The sequence below is a fragment of the Salmo trutta genome, chromosome 17 (genome assembly GCF_901001165.1).
Source record: "Salmo trutta chromosome 17, fSalTru1.1, whole genome shotgun sequence".
In the NCBI taxonomy this organism is placed as follows: domain Eukaryota; kingdom Metazoa; phylum Chordata; class Actinopteri; order Salmoniformes; family Salmonidae; genus Salmo; species Salmo trutta.
The window spans coordinates 8,311,656-8,326,687 of record NC_042973.1 but is presented as its reverse complement, the minus strand read 5'-3'; the positions used below and the strand labels follow the sequence as shown (position 1 = coordinate 8,326,687).

General features: G+C 41.2%; 1 protein-coding gene across 1 annotated transcript in view; it reads right to left on the bottom strand.

The window, feature by feature from the left end:
* gipc3 (GIPC PDZ domain containing family, member 3) overlaps positions 1–15,032 on the bottom strand; it is a 30,532-nt gene extending 15,500 nt beyond the window's left edge. Inside the window, exons 1-3 of the mRNA XM_029695557.1 lie at positions 14,744–15,032; positions 11,726–11,911; positions 10,564–10,744 (exon numbers count right to left, since the gene is read on the bottom strand). Of these exons, the coding sequence (XP_029551417.1) occupies positions 10,564–10,744; positions 11,726–11,911; positions 14,744–15,016 (640 nt within the window). The 5' untranslated portion in view covers positions 15,017–15,032. The remainder of the gene's footprint in view (positions 1–10,563; positions 10,745–11,725; positions 11,912–14,743) is intronic.

The window sequence follows — 15,032 nt, the reverse complement described above, 5'->3', positions numbered from 1 at the left end:
ACTGAGTCAGGTTTGTAGGCCTCCTTGCTTGTACACGCTTTTCAGTTTTGCCCACAAATTTTCTATAGGATTGAGGTCAGGGTTTTTTGATGGCCACAATATGATGCTGCCACCTACCTTGACTTTTCATCCCTCATGATGCCATCTGTTTTGAGAAGGGCACCAGTCCCTCCTGCAGCAAAGCACAACCACAACATGATGCTGCCTCATACCTTGACTTGGTTGTCCTTAAGCCATTTTGCCACAACTTTGGAAGTATGCTTGGGGTTATTGTCCATTTGGAAGACCCATTTGCGACCAAGCTTAAACTTCCTGACTGATGTCTTGAGTTGCTGCTTCAATATATCCATATAATTGTCCTCCCTCATGATGCCATCTATTTTGTGAAGCGCACCAGTCCCTCCTGCAGCAAAGCACCCCCACAACATGATGCTGCCACCCCCGTGCTTCACAGTTGGGATGGTGTTCTTCAGCTTGCAAGCCTCCCCCTTTTTCCTCCAAACATAGCGATGGTCATTATTATATTACAGAAACTGTTTGGCCACATTTCTCAAAAAAATACGATCTTTTTCCCAATGTGCAGTTGCAAACCGTAGTCTGGCTTTTTAATGGTGGTTTGGAGCAGTGGCTTCTTCCTTGCTGAGCGGCCTTTCAGGTTATGTTGATATAGTACTCGTTCTACTGTGGATATAGAGATACTTTTGTACCCGTTTCCTCCAGCATCCTTTGCTGGAGGAAGTCCTTTGCTGTTGTTCTGGGATTGATTCGCACTTTTCGCATCAAAGTCCGTTCATCTGTAGGAGACAGAAAGCGTCTCCTTCCTGAGCGGTATGACGGTTGCGTGGTCCCATGGTGTTTATACTTGCGTACTATTGTTTTTACAGATGAACGTGGTACCTTCAGGCATTTGGAAATTGCTCCCAAGGATGAACCAGACTTATGAAGGTCTACAATTTTTTCTGGTGTCTTGGCTGATTTCTTTTGATTTTCCCATGATGTCAAGCAAAGAGGCACTGAGTTTGAAGGTAGGCCTTGAAATACATCCACAGGTACACCTCCAATTTACTCAAATGATGTCAATTAGCCTAACAGAAGCTTCTAAAGCCATGACATCCTTTTCTGGAATTTTCCATGCTGTTTAAAGGCACAGTCAACTTAGTGTATGTAAACTTCTGACCCACTGGAATTGCGATACAGTGAATGATAAGTGAAATAATCTGTCTGTAAACAATTGTTGGAAAAATGACTTGTGTCATGCACAAAATGGATGTCCTAATTGTCTTGCCAAAACTATAGTTTGTTAACAACAAATTTGTGGAGTGGTTGAAAAACAAGTTTTAATGACTCCAACCTAAGTGTATGTTAACTTCCGACTTCAACTGCAGTGGGGTCAATTAAGGTTGGATATGAACCAGGAGCTTGGAGTGTTACTAAGTAAGAAAAAGGCAATCAAATGGTGGCGTTCACTGATAAGGGTGCATAGCTGTGGATTCGTGAGGAATGGGGGTCGAGGTCAGTTCACATGAAGGAACAGTTTATTACCCATATCACTTAACTTCCTGCTTAGCAACAGAGATGTATTGGCTGTCCAGATGTGTAAGGAGGAGACTCAGCATAGGAGGACGGTTTAAATACCAGTGCTTGCGTAATTGTGTTTTTGTCTTATACAGCTGTGTGACCCAGTGGGTGAATAAACTTGGTTTGAGATTAACTAGTTGTCCGTGAGTTTTTAATTCAGTTTATTTAGAACCTAACAGTTTATCAACCATGGTGGGGTCATTTGATCAAGTGCATTTGGTCAAGTGCACCTGTAAGATAAATAGTTGTTTTTTTGGCTGGTCTGTAGCTTATTCTTTAGATGTTAGGGGATGCTGATGAACCATGATGTGCAAGCATAATCAAAGTGACACTGGACTAGCGCACCTGACAGTCTTTAGGGTGTCACTATCAAGATATTTTTAGGTTCGAGCTAGAAATGAAATGTTGTGGTTTATCTTTGTTAACTTCTATGGGCTACGTGGGACGCTAGCGTCCCACCTGCGGGACACAGCCAGTGAAATATCAGGGCGGCAAATTCAAAAACAACAAAATGTCATAATTCAACTTTCTCAAACATACAACTATTTTACACCATTTTAAAGATACCCTTACATTTTAGTCATTTAGCAGACACTCATTTCCACAGCGACTGACAGTGAATACATACATTTGTTTCCGTACTGGTCCCCCGTGGGAATCAACCCCACAACCCTGGCGTTGCAAACACCATGCTCTACCAACTGAGCCACACAGGGCCACTTCTCCTTGATGTAACCACATTGTCCGATTTCAAAAAGGCTTTACAGCGAAAGCAAAACATTATATTATGTTAGGAGAGTACATAGACAAAAATAATCACAGATCCATTTTCCAAGCAAGGACATGTGTCAATAAAACCCAAAACACAGCTAAATGAAGCACTAACCTTTGACGATCTTCATCGGATGACACGCCTAGGACATTATGTTACACAATACATGTATGTTTTGTTCGATAAAGTTCATATTTATATCCAAAAACAGCATTTTACATTGGCGCGTGATGTTCAGAAAATGCAAAACGTCCGGTGAATGTGCACATCAATTTACAAAAATACTCATCATAAACGTTGACAAAATATATAACAATTATTTAAAGAATTATAGATAGACTACCCCTGGATGCAACCGCTGTGTCAGATTTTAATATCGTTAAAATCTTTACGGAGAAAGCACATTTTTCAATATTCTGAGTACATAGCTCAGCCATCACGGTGAGCTATTCAGACACCCGCCAAGTTTGGGGCAAACTAAACTCAGATATAGTATTAGAAATATTCTCTTAACTTTTCTGACCTTCGTCAGAATGCACTCCCAGTGCTGCTACTTCCACAAGAAATGTTGTTTTTGTTCGAAATAATCCATATTTATGTACAAATACGTCCGTTTTGTTCGTGCGTACAGATCACTTATCCAAAGGCATAACGCGCGAGCGCGGAACGAGAGACGAAAAGTCAAAATGTTCCATTACCGTACTTAGAAGCATGTCAAACGCTTTTTAAAATCAATCTTAATGGTATTTTTAACGTAAAATTGCGATAATATTCCAACCGGACAATAGCATATTAATTCAAGAAGAAAAAGAAGGAACGGCGTGCTCGCGCATATCCAATCCCTTTGTTGCCAGGCAGTCCACTCAGAAACTGAGCTCCTATTATCTGCCCAGTGACAGGTGGATGCTCAAACCACTTTCTGAAGGCTTTAGACAGCCAATGGAAGCCTTAGGAAGTGCAATGTCACCCCACAGACACTGTAGCTTCAATAGAGAATCAAAAGAAGAACTACAATTCTCAGACTTTCCACTTCCTGCTTGGATTTTTCTCAGGTTTTTGCCTGTCATATGAGTTCTGTTATACTCAGACACACCATTCAAACAGTTTTAGAAACGTCAGAGTGTTTTCTATCCAAATCTACTAATAATAGGCATATTCTAGTTTCTAGGCCAGAGTAGCAACCTGTTTAAATTGGGTACATTTTTCATCCGGCCGTGAAAATACTGCCCCCTACCCCCAACAGGTTAAACCCTTTAGGGCCATAGTTTGAGGATTCCTATTTGACTCAGCCATGCCTCCTTACCCGTCCAACATTTCTTCATCTCCCAACCCTTCTAATGTGACTATCCCCAATGCTCCTCCCTCTTTTTCTCCTTCCCCACTACAAAGTCTCTCCCTGCAGGCATTCACTGAGTCCGAGGTGCTAAAGGACCTCCTTAAACTTGACCACCAAAAAAACATCTGGGTCAGATGGTGTAGAACCTCTCTTCTTTAAGGTTGCTACCCCTATCAACGCCAAGCCTATCTCTGACCTTTGTAACCGGAGATTGGCTTGGCGATGATAGGGGCTTTTTGATCCTCTCTGAGGAGGTTCCCATTGCTTGGAATGCAGCCACGGTGCATCTTTTATTTAAAGGGAGAGATCAAGCTGATCCTAACTGTTATAGGCCAATTTCTATTTTGCACTGTTTATCAAAAGTGTTGGAAAAACTTGTCAATAATCAACTGACAGGCTTTTTTGATGTCTATAGTATTCTCTCTGGTATGCAATCTGGTTTCCACTCAGGTTATGGATGTGTCACTGCAACCTTAAAAGGTCCTCAATGATGTCATCATTGCCCTTGTTTCTAACCTCTCTGGGCCAGTGGGACGCTTGCGTCCCACCTACTCAACAGCCAGTGTAATCCCGTGACGCGATATTCAAATACCTTAGAAATGCTATTACTTCAATTTCTCAAACATATGACTATTTTACACCATTTTAAAGACAAGACTCTCGTTAATCTAACCACACTGTCCGATTTCAAAAAGGCTTTACAACGAAAGCAAAACATTAGATTATGTCAGCAGAGTACCCAGCCAGAAATAATCAGACACCCATTTTTCAAGCTAGCATATAATGTCACATAAACCCAGAAGACAGCTAAATGCAGCACTAAACTTTGATGATCTTCATCAGATGACAATCCTAGGACATGATGTTATACAATACATGCATGTTTTGCTCAATCAAGTTCATATTTATATCAAAAACCAGCTTTTTACATTAGCATGTGACTAGCATGTGACTAGCATTCCCACCGAACACTTCCGGTGAATTTACTAAATTACTCACGATAAATGTTCACAAAAAAACAAATTATTTTAAGAATTATAGATACAGAACTCCTTTATGCACTCGCTATGTCCGATTTTAAAATAGCTTTTCGGTGAAAGCACATTTTGCAATATTCTGAGTAGATAGCCCGGCCATCACAGGCTAGCTATTTTGACACCCACCAAGTGTGGTACTCACCAAACTCCGATTTACTATTAGAAAAGTTTGATTACCTTTGCTGTAATCAAATGCACTCCCAGGACTTCTACTTCAATAACAAGTGTTGGTTTGGTTCCAAATAATCCATAGTTATATCCAAATAGCGGCGCCACTATCCGAAGGGTAAAGAAAGGTGACGCGCCCGACGAGTTTCGTGACAAAAAAATTCAAAATATTCCATTACCGTACTTCGAAGCATGTCAAATGCTATTTAAAATCACTTTTTATGCTATTTTTCTCGTAAAAAAGCGATAATATTCCGACCGGGAGTCGTTGTTTTCGTTCAAAGAGAGCGAAAGTAAACATGGTGTTGGCTCGTACACGCGCCTCCAGTCTCATTGTCCTCAGATCGACCACTTACCAAATGCGCTAATGTTTTTCAGCCATGGCCTGCAAAGCCACCATTCATCGTTCTGGCGCCTTCTGAGAGCCTATGGGAGCGTTAGAAAATGTCACGTTATGCCAGAGATCCCCTGTTTTGGTTAGAGATGATCAAGAAGGCCAAGAAATAGTCAGAGGGCGCTTCCTGTTTGGAATCTTCTCAGGTTTTGGCCTGCCAAATGAGTTCTGTTATACTCACAGACACCATTCAAACAGTTTTAGAAGCTTTAGGGTGTTTTCTATCCAAATCAAACAATTATATGCATATTCTAGTTACTGGGCAGGAGTAGTAACCAGATTAAATCGGGTACGTTTTTTATCCGGCCGTGCAAATACTGCCCCCTATCCCCAACAGGCTAAGCAATGTTGTGCTGCTATTTTTATTGACTTGGCCAAAGCTTTTGATACAGTAGACCATTCCATTCTTGTGGGCCGGCTTAGGAGTATTGGTGTCTCTGAGGGACCTTTGGCCTGGTTTGCTAACTACCTCTCTCAAAGAGTGCAGTGCATAAAGTCAAAACATCTGCTCAGCCATCTGTTCCTAGGCCCCACACTCTTCTCAATTTACATCAACAACATAGCACAGGCAGTAGGAAGCTCTCTCATCCATTTATATGTAGATGGCACAGTCTTAGGGGGGGCCCTTCTCCGGATTTTGAGTAAAACGCTATACAACTAAGCTTTCTTAGTGTCCAACAAGCTTTCTTTGCCCTTAACCTTATTCTGAACACCTCACGAAACATAAGTCATGTGGTTTGGTAAGAAGAATGCCCCTCGACCCACAGGTGTGATTACTAGCTCTGAGGGTTTAGAGCTTGAGGTAGTCACCTCATACAAGTACTTGGGAGTAAGGCTAGATGGTACACTGTCCTTCTCTCAGCACATATTAAAGCTGCAGCCTAAAGTCACATCTAGACTTGGTTTCCTCTATCGTAATCGCTCCTCTTTCACCCCAGCTGCCAAACTAACCTTGATTCAGATGACCATCCTACCCATGCTAGATTATGGAGACATCATTTATAGATCGGCAGGTAAAGGTGCTCTCGAGCGGCTAGATGTTCTTTACCATTCGGCCATCAGATTTGCCACCAATGCTACTTACAGGGCACATCAATGCACTCTATATTCTCTGTAAACTGGTCATCTCTGTATACCTGTCGCAAGACCCACTGGTTGATGCTTATTTATAAAACCCTCTTAGGCCTCACTCCCCCCATCTGAGATACCTACTGCAGCCCTTATCCTCCAGATACAACAATAGTTCTGCCAGTCACATTCTGTTAAAGGTTCCCAAAGCACACATCTCTGGGTCGCTCCTCTTTTCAGTTCGCTGCAGCTAGCGACTGGAACGATCTGCAAAAAACACTCAAACTGTACAGTTTTATCTCCATCTCTTCATTCAAAGACTCAATCATGGACACTCTTACTGACAGTTGTGGCTGCTTCGCGGGATGTATTGTTGTCTCTACATGCGTGCCCTTTGTCCTGTTGTCTGTGCCCAATAATGTTTGTACCATGTTTTGTGCTGCTACCATGTTGTGCTGCTGCCATGTTGTGTTGCTACCATGTTGTTGTCATGTGTTGCTGCCTTGCTATGTTGTCTTAGTGCCACGAATTATGTCATGGTGTTGCAGAGAGGAGGACCAAAATGCAGCAGAGTTGTGGATACTCATTCTTTTAATGGGAAAAAACAAAAAGCATCCACAGGAAAAACAAAACAATAAATGATACTCACACCAGTGTAGTAGGCTCAATAACGCAGTGCTCACAAACAATCTCCCACAAAAGACAAACACACCCTAACATATGGGACTCTCAATCAAAGGCAAATAGACAACACCTGCCTTCAATTGAAAGTCCCAACCCCAATTAACCAAACATAGACATACAACCAGCTAGATCAACATAGAAATACATAAACAAGGAACAGTGCCCAAAAAAACCCGAAATACATAAATCAAATCCCCTACAACAAACACACCACTCCGAACCACATACAACAAATACCCTCTGCCACGTCCTGACCAAACTACAATAACAATTGACCCTTATACTGGCCAGGACGTGACACTTAGGTCTCTCTTTATGTAGTGTTGTGTTGTCTCTCTTGTTGTGATGTGTGTTTCGTCCTATATTTATATTGTATTTAGGAGGCCTTTTGCCTTTTGGTAGGCCGTCATTGTAAATAAGAATTTGTTCTTAACTGACTTGCCTAGTTAAATAAAGGTTAAATAGAATATAACATTTTTTTAAATAAGGCTGTAACGTAATTTATTTTTTTTAAGTCAAGGGGTCTGAATACTTTCTGAATGCACTGTACACTCTCCAACACTCTAAATGTATCCCAGCATTTTAATTTCAGGACTAAATACAGCATTACTAGGCATACTTCTCAGCATTTTAGCAATGGGCATACAAATAAATACAGTTGCCCATTGCAACAAGTTCAAGTTTACCTTACAGTAATTATGTTTCATAACTATTTTTATCTTTGATATGTGATGTGTTTACTCTGACAGAGTAATTGAGTGTTACTGATTGTTCACAGGAAGTCATAGCATGGCTTCAGGGTTTTTTTCCCCTCTCTGGACAGATGTTGATAAGGAGTAGTCATTTACTGCAATCAAGTGTTGGCTCCAGAGGCATTTCCCCTGTGAATTATTATGAAACCATTTTCCCATTAGCTCATTTATCAGTAAATGTAGTTAAAAAGTGAAGTATGTGTTTTCCAGATCCATGGGGTACATTTTAGTTCAGTGTTCAAAACCTCCTGATAGCAGGTCTAGGGTGAATGTCAGAGGGATTGTAAATCTGTTTTCTGACCAGGGGAGGGTTCTGGCAGGGCTCTCCAACCCTGTTCCTGGAAAACTACCCTTCTGTAGGTTTTCGCTCCAACCCCAGTTGGAACTAACCTTATTCAGTTTATCAACCAGCTAATTATTAGAATCAGGTGTGCTAGATTAGGGTTGGAAAGAACCCCTACAGGATGGTAGCTCTCGGAGAACAGGGTTGGATAGAAACCCTACAGGATGGTAGCTCTCGGAGAACAGGGTTGGATAGAAACCCTACAGGATGGTAGCTCTCGGAGAACAGGGTTGGATAGAAACCCTACAGGATGGTAGCTCTCGGAGAACAGGGTTGGAGAGAACCCCTACAGGATGGTAGCTCTCGGAGAACAGGGTTGGATAGAAACCCTACAGGATGGTAGCTCTCCGAGAACAGGGTTGGAGAGAAACCCACAGGATGGTATCTCTCCAGGAACAGGGTTGGAGAGAAACCCACAGGATGGTAGCTCTCCAGGAACAGGGTTGGAGAGAAACTCTACAGGATGGTAGCTCTCCAAGAACAGGGTTGGAGAGAAACCCTACAGGATGGTAGCTCTCCAGGAACAGGGTTGGATAGAAACCCTACAAGATGGTAGCTCTCCAAGAACAGGGTTGGAGAGAAACCCTACAGGATGGTAGCTCTCCAAGAACAGGGTTGGAGAGAAACCCTCCAGGATGCTAGCTCTCCAAGAACAGGGTTGGAGAGAAACCCTACAGGATGCTAGCTCTCCAGGAACAGGGTTGGATAGAAACCCTACAGGATGGTAGCTCTCCAAGAACAGGGTTGGAGAGAAACCCTACAGGATGGTAGCTCTCCAGGAACAGGGTTGGAGAGAAACCCTACAGAATGGTATCTCTCCAAGAACAGGGTTGGAGAGAAACCCTACAGGATGGTAGCTCTCCAAGAACAGGGTTGGAGAGAAACTCTACAGGATGGTAGCGCTCCAGGAGCAGGGTTGGAGAGAAACTCTACAGGATGGTAGCGCTCCAGGAACAGGGTTGGAGAGAAACTCTACAGGATGGTAGCGCTCCAGGAACAGGGTTGGAGAGAAACTCTACAGGATGGTAGGTCTCCAGGAACAGGGTTGGAGAGAAACTCTACAGGATGGTAGCGCTCCAGGAACAGGGTTGGAGAGAAACTCTACAGGATGGTAGCGCTCCAGGAACAGGGTTGGAGAGCCCTGAATTAGAGGTTACAGCTCCAGAGTCAGACAACTTTTTATCTTCATGCTGTGGAGTCAAGATGTCTTTGCAGTACTTATAACTCCATATGCATAAACTGTATTGCAGCTGTTCATTAAAAACAAAATGAAACCGGAACTACTAGTAATAATATGCCATTTAGCATATTATCAACCAGCTAATTGGAGTTCAAGTAACAGACACATCTCAACATCAACTGTTCAGAGAAGACAGCGTGATTCAGGACTTCATGGTCAAATTCCTGCAAAGAAACCACTACTAAAGGACACCAAAAAGAAGAAGAGACTTGCTTGGACCATAAAACACGAGCAATGGACATTAGACCGGTGCAAATCTGTCCTTTGGTCTGATGATTTTTGGTTCCAACCGCTTTGTCTTTGAGGCACAGAGTAGGTGAACGGATGATCTCCACATGTGTGGTTCCCACCGTGAAGCACGGAGGAGGAGGTGTGATGGTGTGGGAGTGCTTTGCTGGTGGCACTGTCTGTGATTTATTTAGAATTCAAGGCACACTTAACCTGCATGGCAACCACAGCATTCTGCAACGATAAGCCATCCCATCTGGTTTGAGCTTAGTGGAACTATCGTTTGTTTTTCAACAGCACAATGACCCAAAACACCTCCAGGCTGTGTAAGGGCTATTTGACCAAGAAGGATAGTGATGGAGTGCTACATCAGATGACCTGGCCTCCACAATCACCCAACCTCAACCCAATTGAGATGGTTTGGGATGAGTTGGACCACAGAGTAAAGGAAAAGCAGCCAACAAGTGCTCAGCATATGTGGGAACTCCTTTAAGACTGTTTGAAATGTATTCCAGGTGAAGCTGGTTGAGAGAATGCCAAGCGTGTTCAAAGCTGTCATCAAGGTGGCTACTTTGAAGAATCTCAAATATAAAATATATTATGATGTGTTCAACAATTTTTTGGTTACTACATGATCCCATAAGTGTTATTTCATAGTTTTGATGTTGTCTCTATTATTCTGCAATGTAGAAAATTGTCAAAAAAAATAAACCATTGAATGAGTAGGTGTGTCCAAACTTTTGACTGGTACTGTATATATTTACCCAAAAAATATATGGGGGATTGGAAATGATGCAGACAAGTACATTGATGGTAGCTACAATTTATCCGCAATATTAAAACTGATCTACCCCTCCCCCAAAAAAATTCTAAATCATAAAAGATCCTTCAAATAATCAATGAATGAGTATTGCCTCGGATGAAACTGTTACCTCAACAACATCCTATGAATTAGTTACTCACCAAAGGCTTTCTTGGGCCCTACCAAACGTAGTGTGAAGGGTGTTCCCCTTGGTTGCTCCTTTAGCATCTTAGCTACTTCATAGTGCCGACACCCGACAATGCTCTGGTCATTGATGGCCTCAATGTGATCGCCCACGCATACAGTCTTGAGCTGGTCAATGGTGCTATCTTCCTTTATCCTCTGCAGAAGAAACAGACAGGGTTTGGGTATGATGTAGTCCATCTACCTATTCCTATTAATTGTTGACATCTTGTTAAGTATCTAGGCTACACTACTACATTTTCATCATTATAACCTGAGTGGTTCGAACCCTGTATGCTGATTGGCTGAAAGCCGTGTTATATCAGACCGTATACCACGGGTATGACAAAATGTATATTTTTACTCTTCTAATTACGCAATAAGGCACCTCGGGGGTCTGTGGTATATGGCTAATATACCACAGCTAAGGACTGTATACAGGCACTCTGTGTTGCGTCGTGCATAAAGAACAACCCATAGCTGTGGTATATTGGCCATAACCCACACCCCCTCTGGCTTTATTGCTTAGGCATAAGTCAGGAAAATGTTACAGGGAAGCTTCAGTCAGGTGGGAAGCAAAACTATTTGACAGTTTTGTTGTTATTTTGTGGTTAAAATGCATTGTTTTGCTCCAAAAACACATTGTGTAGGGTCAGATAGGCCTTTTATCATGTAGGCTAAAATACAGTTCACCTCAAAGACCGCCTTGAGTCTGCTTTGTGACAAATTTGACCATAGTTTGGAGGAAGGGAAAGGTAAACAGAGTGTCGTGGAAGCGGAGCCTCATCGTGTTGTATTTCCCTCTACTAAAATATGGCAGAATCCTTAAATGTTTTAATCTGGTTTCACAGTGTGTTTCAGGGCGCGTTCCTCCGCCCAGGTTTTGCTGACTCATGTCAGAACTATTTTAAATATCATCTAACCACATCATGTTATAGCAATCTGGTGCCAGACTGCACAGATGATGACATGGCGCGCAACCATTGGTTGATACATGCAAAGTCTGAGCAGGGGGGACATGACCTCTCTCTTCACTTAAAACCTGGTCTTTTACTCTGACCTTTAACCTCTGGCTTTTACATCTATGGAACGTTCTGACTCGGATAAGGTTTACTTACTTACTTTACGTCTGGCTTTTACCTTAATGAAAGCGTACCCTGCTCCGTTGTCAGTGATGGTCAGCCCGAGGGCGTCCTCCGTCTTGGTGACCTCCACCTCTTTGGTCTCGCCCCTGACGTGGGCGAAAATGAAGTCCTCCAGGCCGATCTGACCACCTAACAGCTTCTGCATATCCACCTTGTGGGAGTTCAGAGTACAGAAAAGGATCTATGCCCACAGAGAAAGGAGAGAGGAGCAATGGTCAGCAGGAAATACATGAGGGTAGTTTGGAACATGAATGATTGTCATCCCATTCAAAAGAAGAACCATTAAAATGTTAATCTGTCATCCTCCTAAACTTGTTAAGTCACAGCAGTATGGAACAACCTGAAGTGGTGTGAAAGAATGGATGTGGCTTTTATCTTAATTCAGTAAATATGTCTACATTCCTCTAAATGGAGAGTACTGTAGCTTCGCAAAATGTAATGACATCTAAAGATGTATCCCCTTCTGGTAGTATTGAAACTTTTCCGTAACATTGTGCCCTACACTACACTCAACCTTTAACATTACTCACAAACCTCTCCTGACTCCCATGTCATACTACTCAATCCCAACAGCAGAGGGCAGTGTTGCAACATAGATTCACCAAAGAGACTGCCCTTCATGTGGCCATTTTGTGATCTTATCTGGACAGGACAATCCTGGTCCTGGAGAGCCACAGTGTATGCAGGCTTTTCTCCAGCCCAGTACTAACACATTGGATTCACCTAGTGGTCAACTAATCATAGTTTTCAATCTTGTTAGTTTAATGGTAGCTCCAGCCATTATCACGAGCTTGTCCTCCCCAATTATGGCCCCGCCAACCTCCTGTGGTATAAACTCTCATCTCAGCCTTGCTGGGTGTCATTAACACTAGTTCAAGGACAGGCATAAATAATCCTGTGTGGAAAGTGAGACAACAGCTTTATTGCAGGTTGTGATGTGAAATGCTGCCAGCTTGCTGACTACTTTTTTTATGCCTATGAACACAGACTGTCCTGTCCAAACGCCTAGAATTTGAAATATAAATCAGAATATGATTGGAATATGATTAGAAATATAATCAGAATATGATTAGAATATAATCAGAAATATAATCAGAATGTGATTAGAATAGAATCAGAATATGATCGGAATATGATTAGAATATAATCAGAATATAATCAGAATATGATTAGAATATAATCAGAATATAATCAGAATATGATTAGAATAGAATCAGAATATGATCAGATTATGATTGGAATATGATCAGAAATAGAATCAGAATAGAATCAGAATATGATCAGAATAGAATCGGAATATGATCAGAATAGAATAAGAATATGATCGGAATACGTTCAGAATCGGAATATGATCGGAATATGATTAGAATATGATCAGAATAGAATCAGAATATGATTAGAATATGATCAGAATAGAATCAGAATATGATAAGAATAAAATCAGAATAGAATCAGAATATGATCAGAATAAAATCAGAATAGAATCAGAATATGATCAGAATATGATCAGAATAGAATCAGAATATGATTAGAATATGATCAGAATAGAATCGGGACATGATCAGAATATGATTGGAATATGATCAGAAATATAATCAGAATATGATTATAATATGATCCAAATAGAATCAGAATATGATTAGAATATGATCAGAATAGAATCAGAATATGATAAGAATAAAATCAGAATAGAATCAGAATATGATCAGAATAAAATCAGAATAGAATCAGAATATGATCAGAATATGATCAGAATAGAATCAGAATATGATCAGAATATAATCAGAATATGATCAGAATAGAATCAGAATATGATCAGAATATGATCAGAATATAATCAGAATATGATCAGAATATAATCAGAATATGATCAGAATAGAATCAGAATATGATCAGAATAGAATCAGAATATGATCAGAATATAATCAGAATATGATCAGAATAGAATCAGAATAGAATCAGAATATGATCAGAATAGAATCAGAATATGGTTCGAATAGAATCAGAATATGATTGTGCTCTTCTACTGTTCACTTCTTTTATTTGTCCTTTTTGCTGGAATGTGTTTCGCATTCAAGAGCACTGAGCAAAATACAAGGGCACAAACGAAGACATTTATGAACATTTCAGTGTACTCTCACTAATAAGCCTTAAATACAAAGAGCACGTTATAATATCACATATACAAACTACAGAATTATTAGGAACATTGACAAACAACCCCCCCCCACAGTAAAAAAAGGAACCTTCGCTATTACAGTTAAAAAAGGAACCTTCTGTATTACAGTAAAAAAAGGAACCTTCTGTATTACAGTAAAAAAAAGGAACCTTCTGTATTACAGTAAAAAAAAAGGAACCGTCGGTATTACAGTAAAAAAAAGGAACCTTCTGTATTGAAGTATTATAGTATCAAATGTCTTCTTGAAACTATATTATATAATTCTCCTGACCTACCTTCAATCATCCATATCTTTCTGTCATCTGTCATGGCATTGAGACCAGATCAGTAGATTTCGCTCAAGGACATTTTGTATGTTCTTCCAGCTGCTTTTACGACATTACTAGAAGGTCATCCTCACATTGGAGATGTTCGATGTTAAAAGCGTTCATTAGTTACCATAAAGACAACTCAGTAACTACTAATTTTGGCAAATTTTGCACCTGTCACTCAGAATTCGGCTCTGGAATGTTCTGGAAATGTTTAATTAATTATTTTAAAACTGACTATTTGTATTTCATCTGTGACAGTTAATCAAAAGTCAAAATGATCAAAGTCCAAAACTATGAACATAATCCTGAGCAAATGATTGTGTAGTACATCATGGAAACAGGTATAATTTGAGACAAAAATAGTCAATCAACCTTAACCAAACAAGGAGACTATTTATACATTACATAATAATCCAAACTGTCAGCATGACCTAAAAGCAGAACATCCAAATGATCAGATTATATACTGTAATGGCCTAACCAGTCAGCAGAAATGAACAAAGAACACCCTAGCCTACCGTACCTCCGAGGGAGAGATATGAAACACCTCAGCGATTTTGGCATACAACTCCTTGACATTGGTGAAGCCATGGATGCGGCCTGTAGGGCTGCCATGGGCCAACTGGGTGTGGAAGACGAGCCTGGGCCTTGGGTACTCAGGTGGCCCAGGCGGAGGCGGGTCTGAGGGGGGCAGCGGCGGAGCTGAGGGCTCCACACCCCCATGTGTCTGGCTCTTCTCCTCTTCCTCTGAAGCCGGCCCTCCGGCCTTGTTGCTGTCCTGCGCTAACGGGCTCATCTCTTCTCCGTTCTGC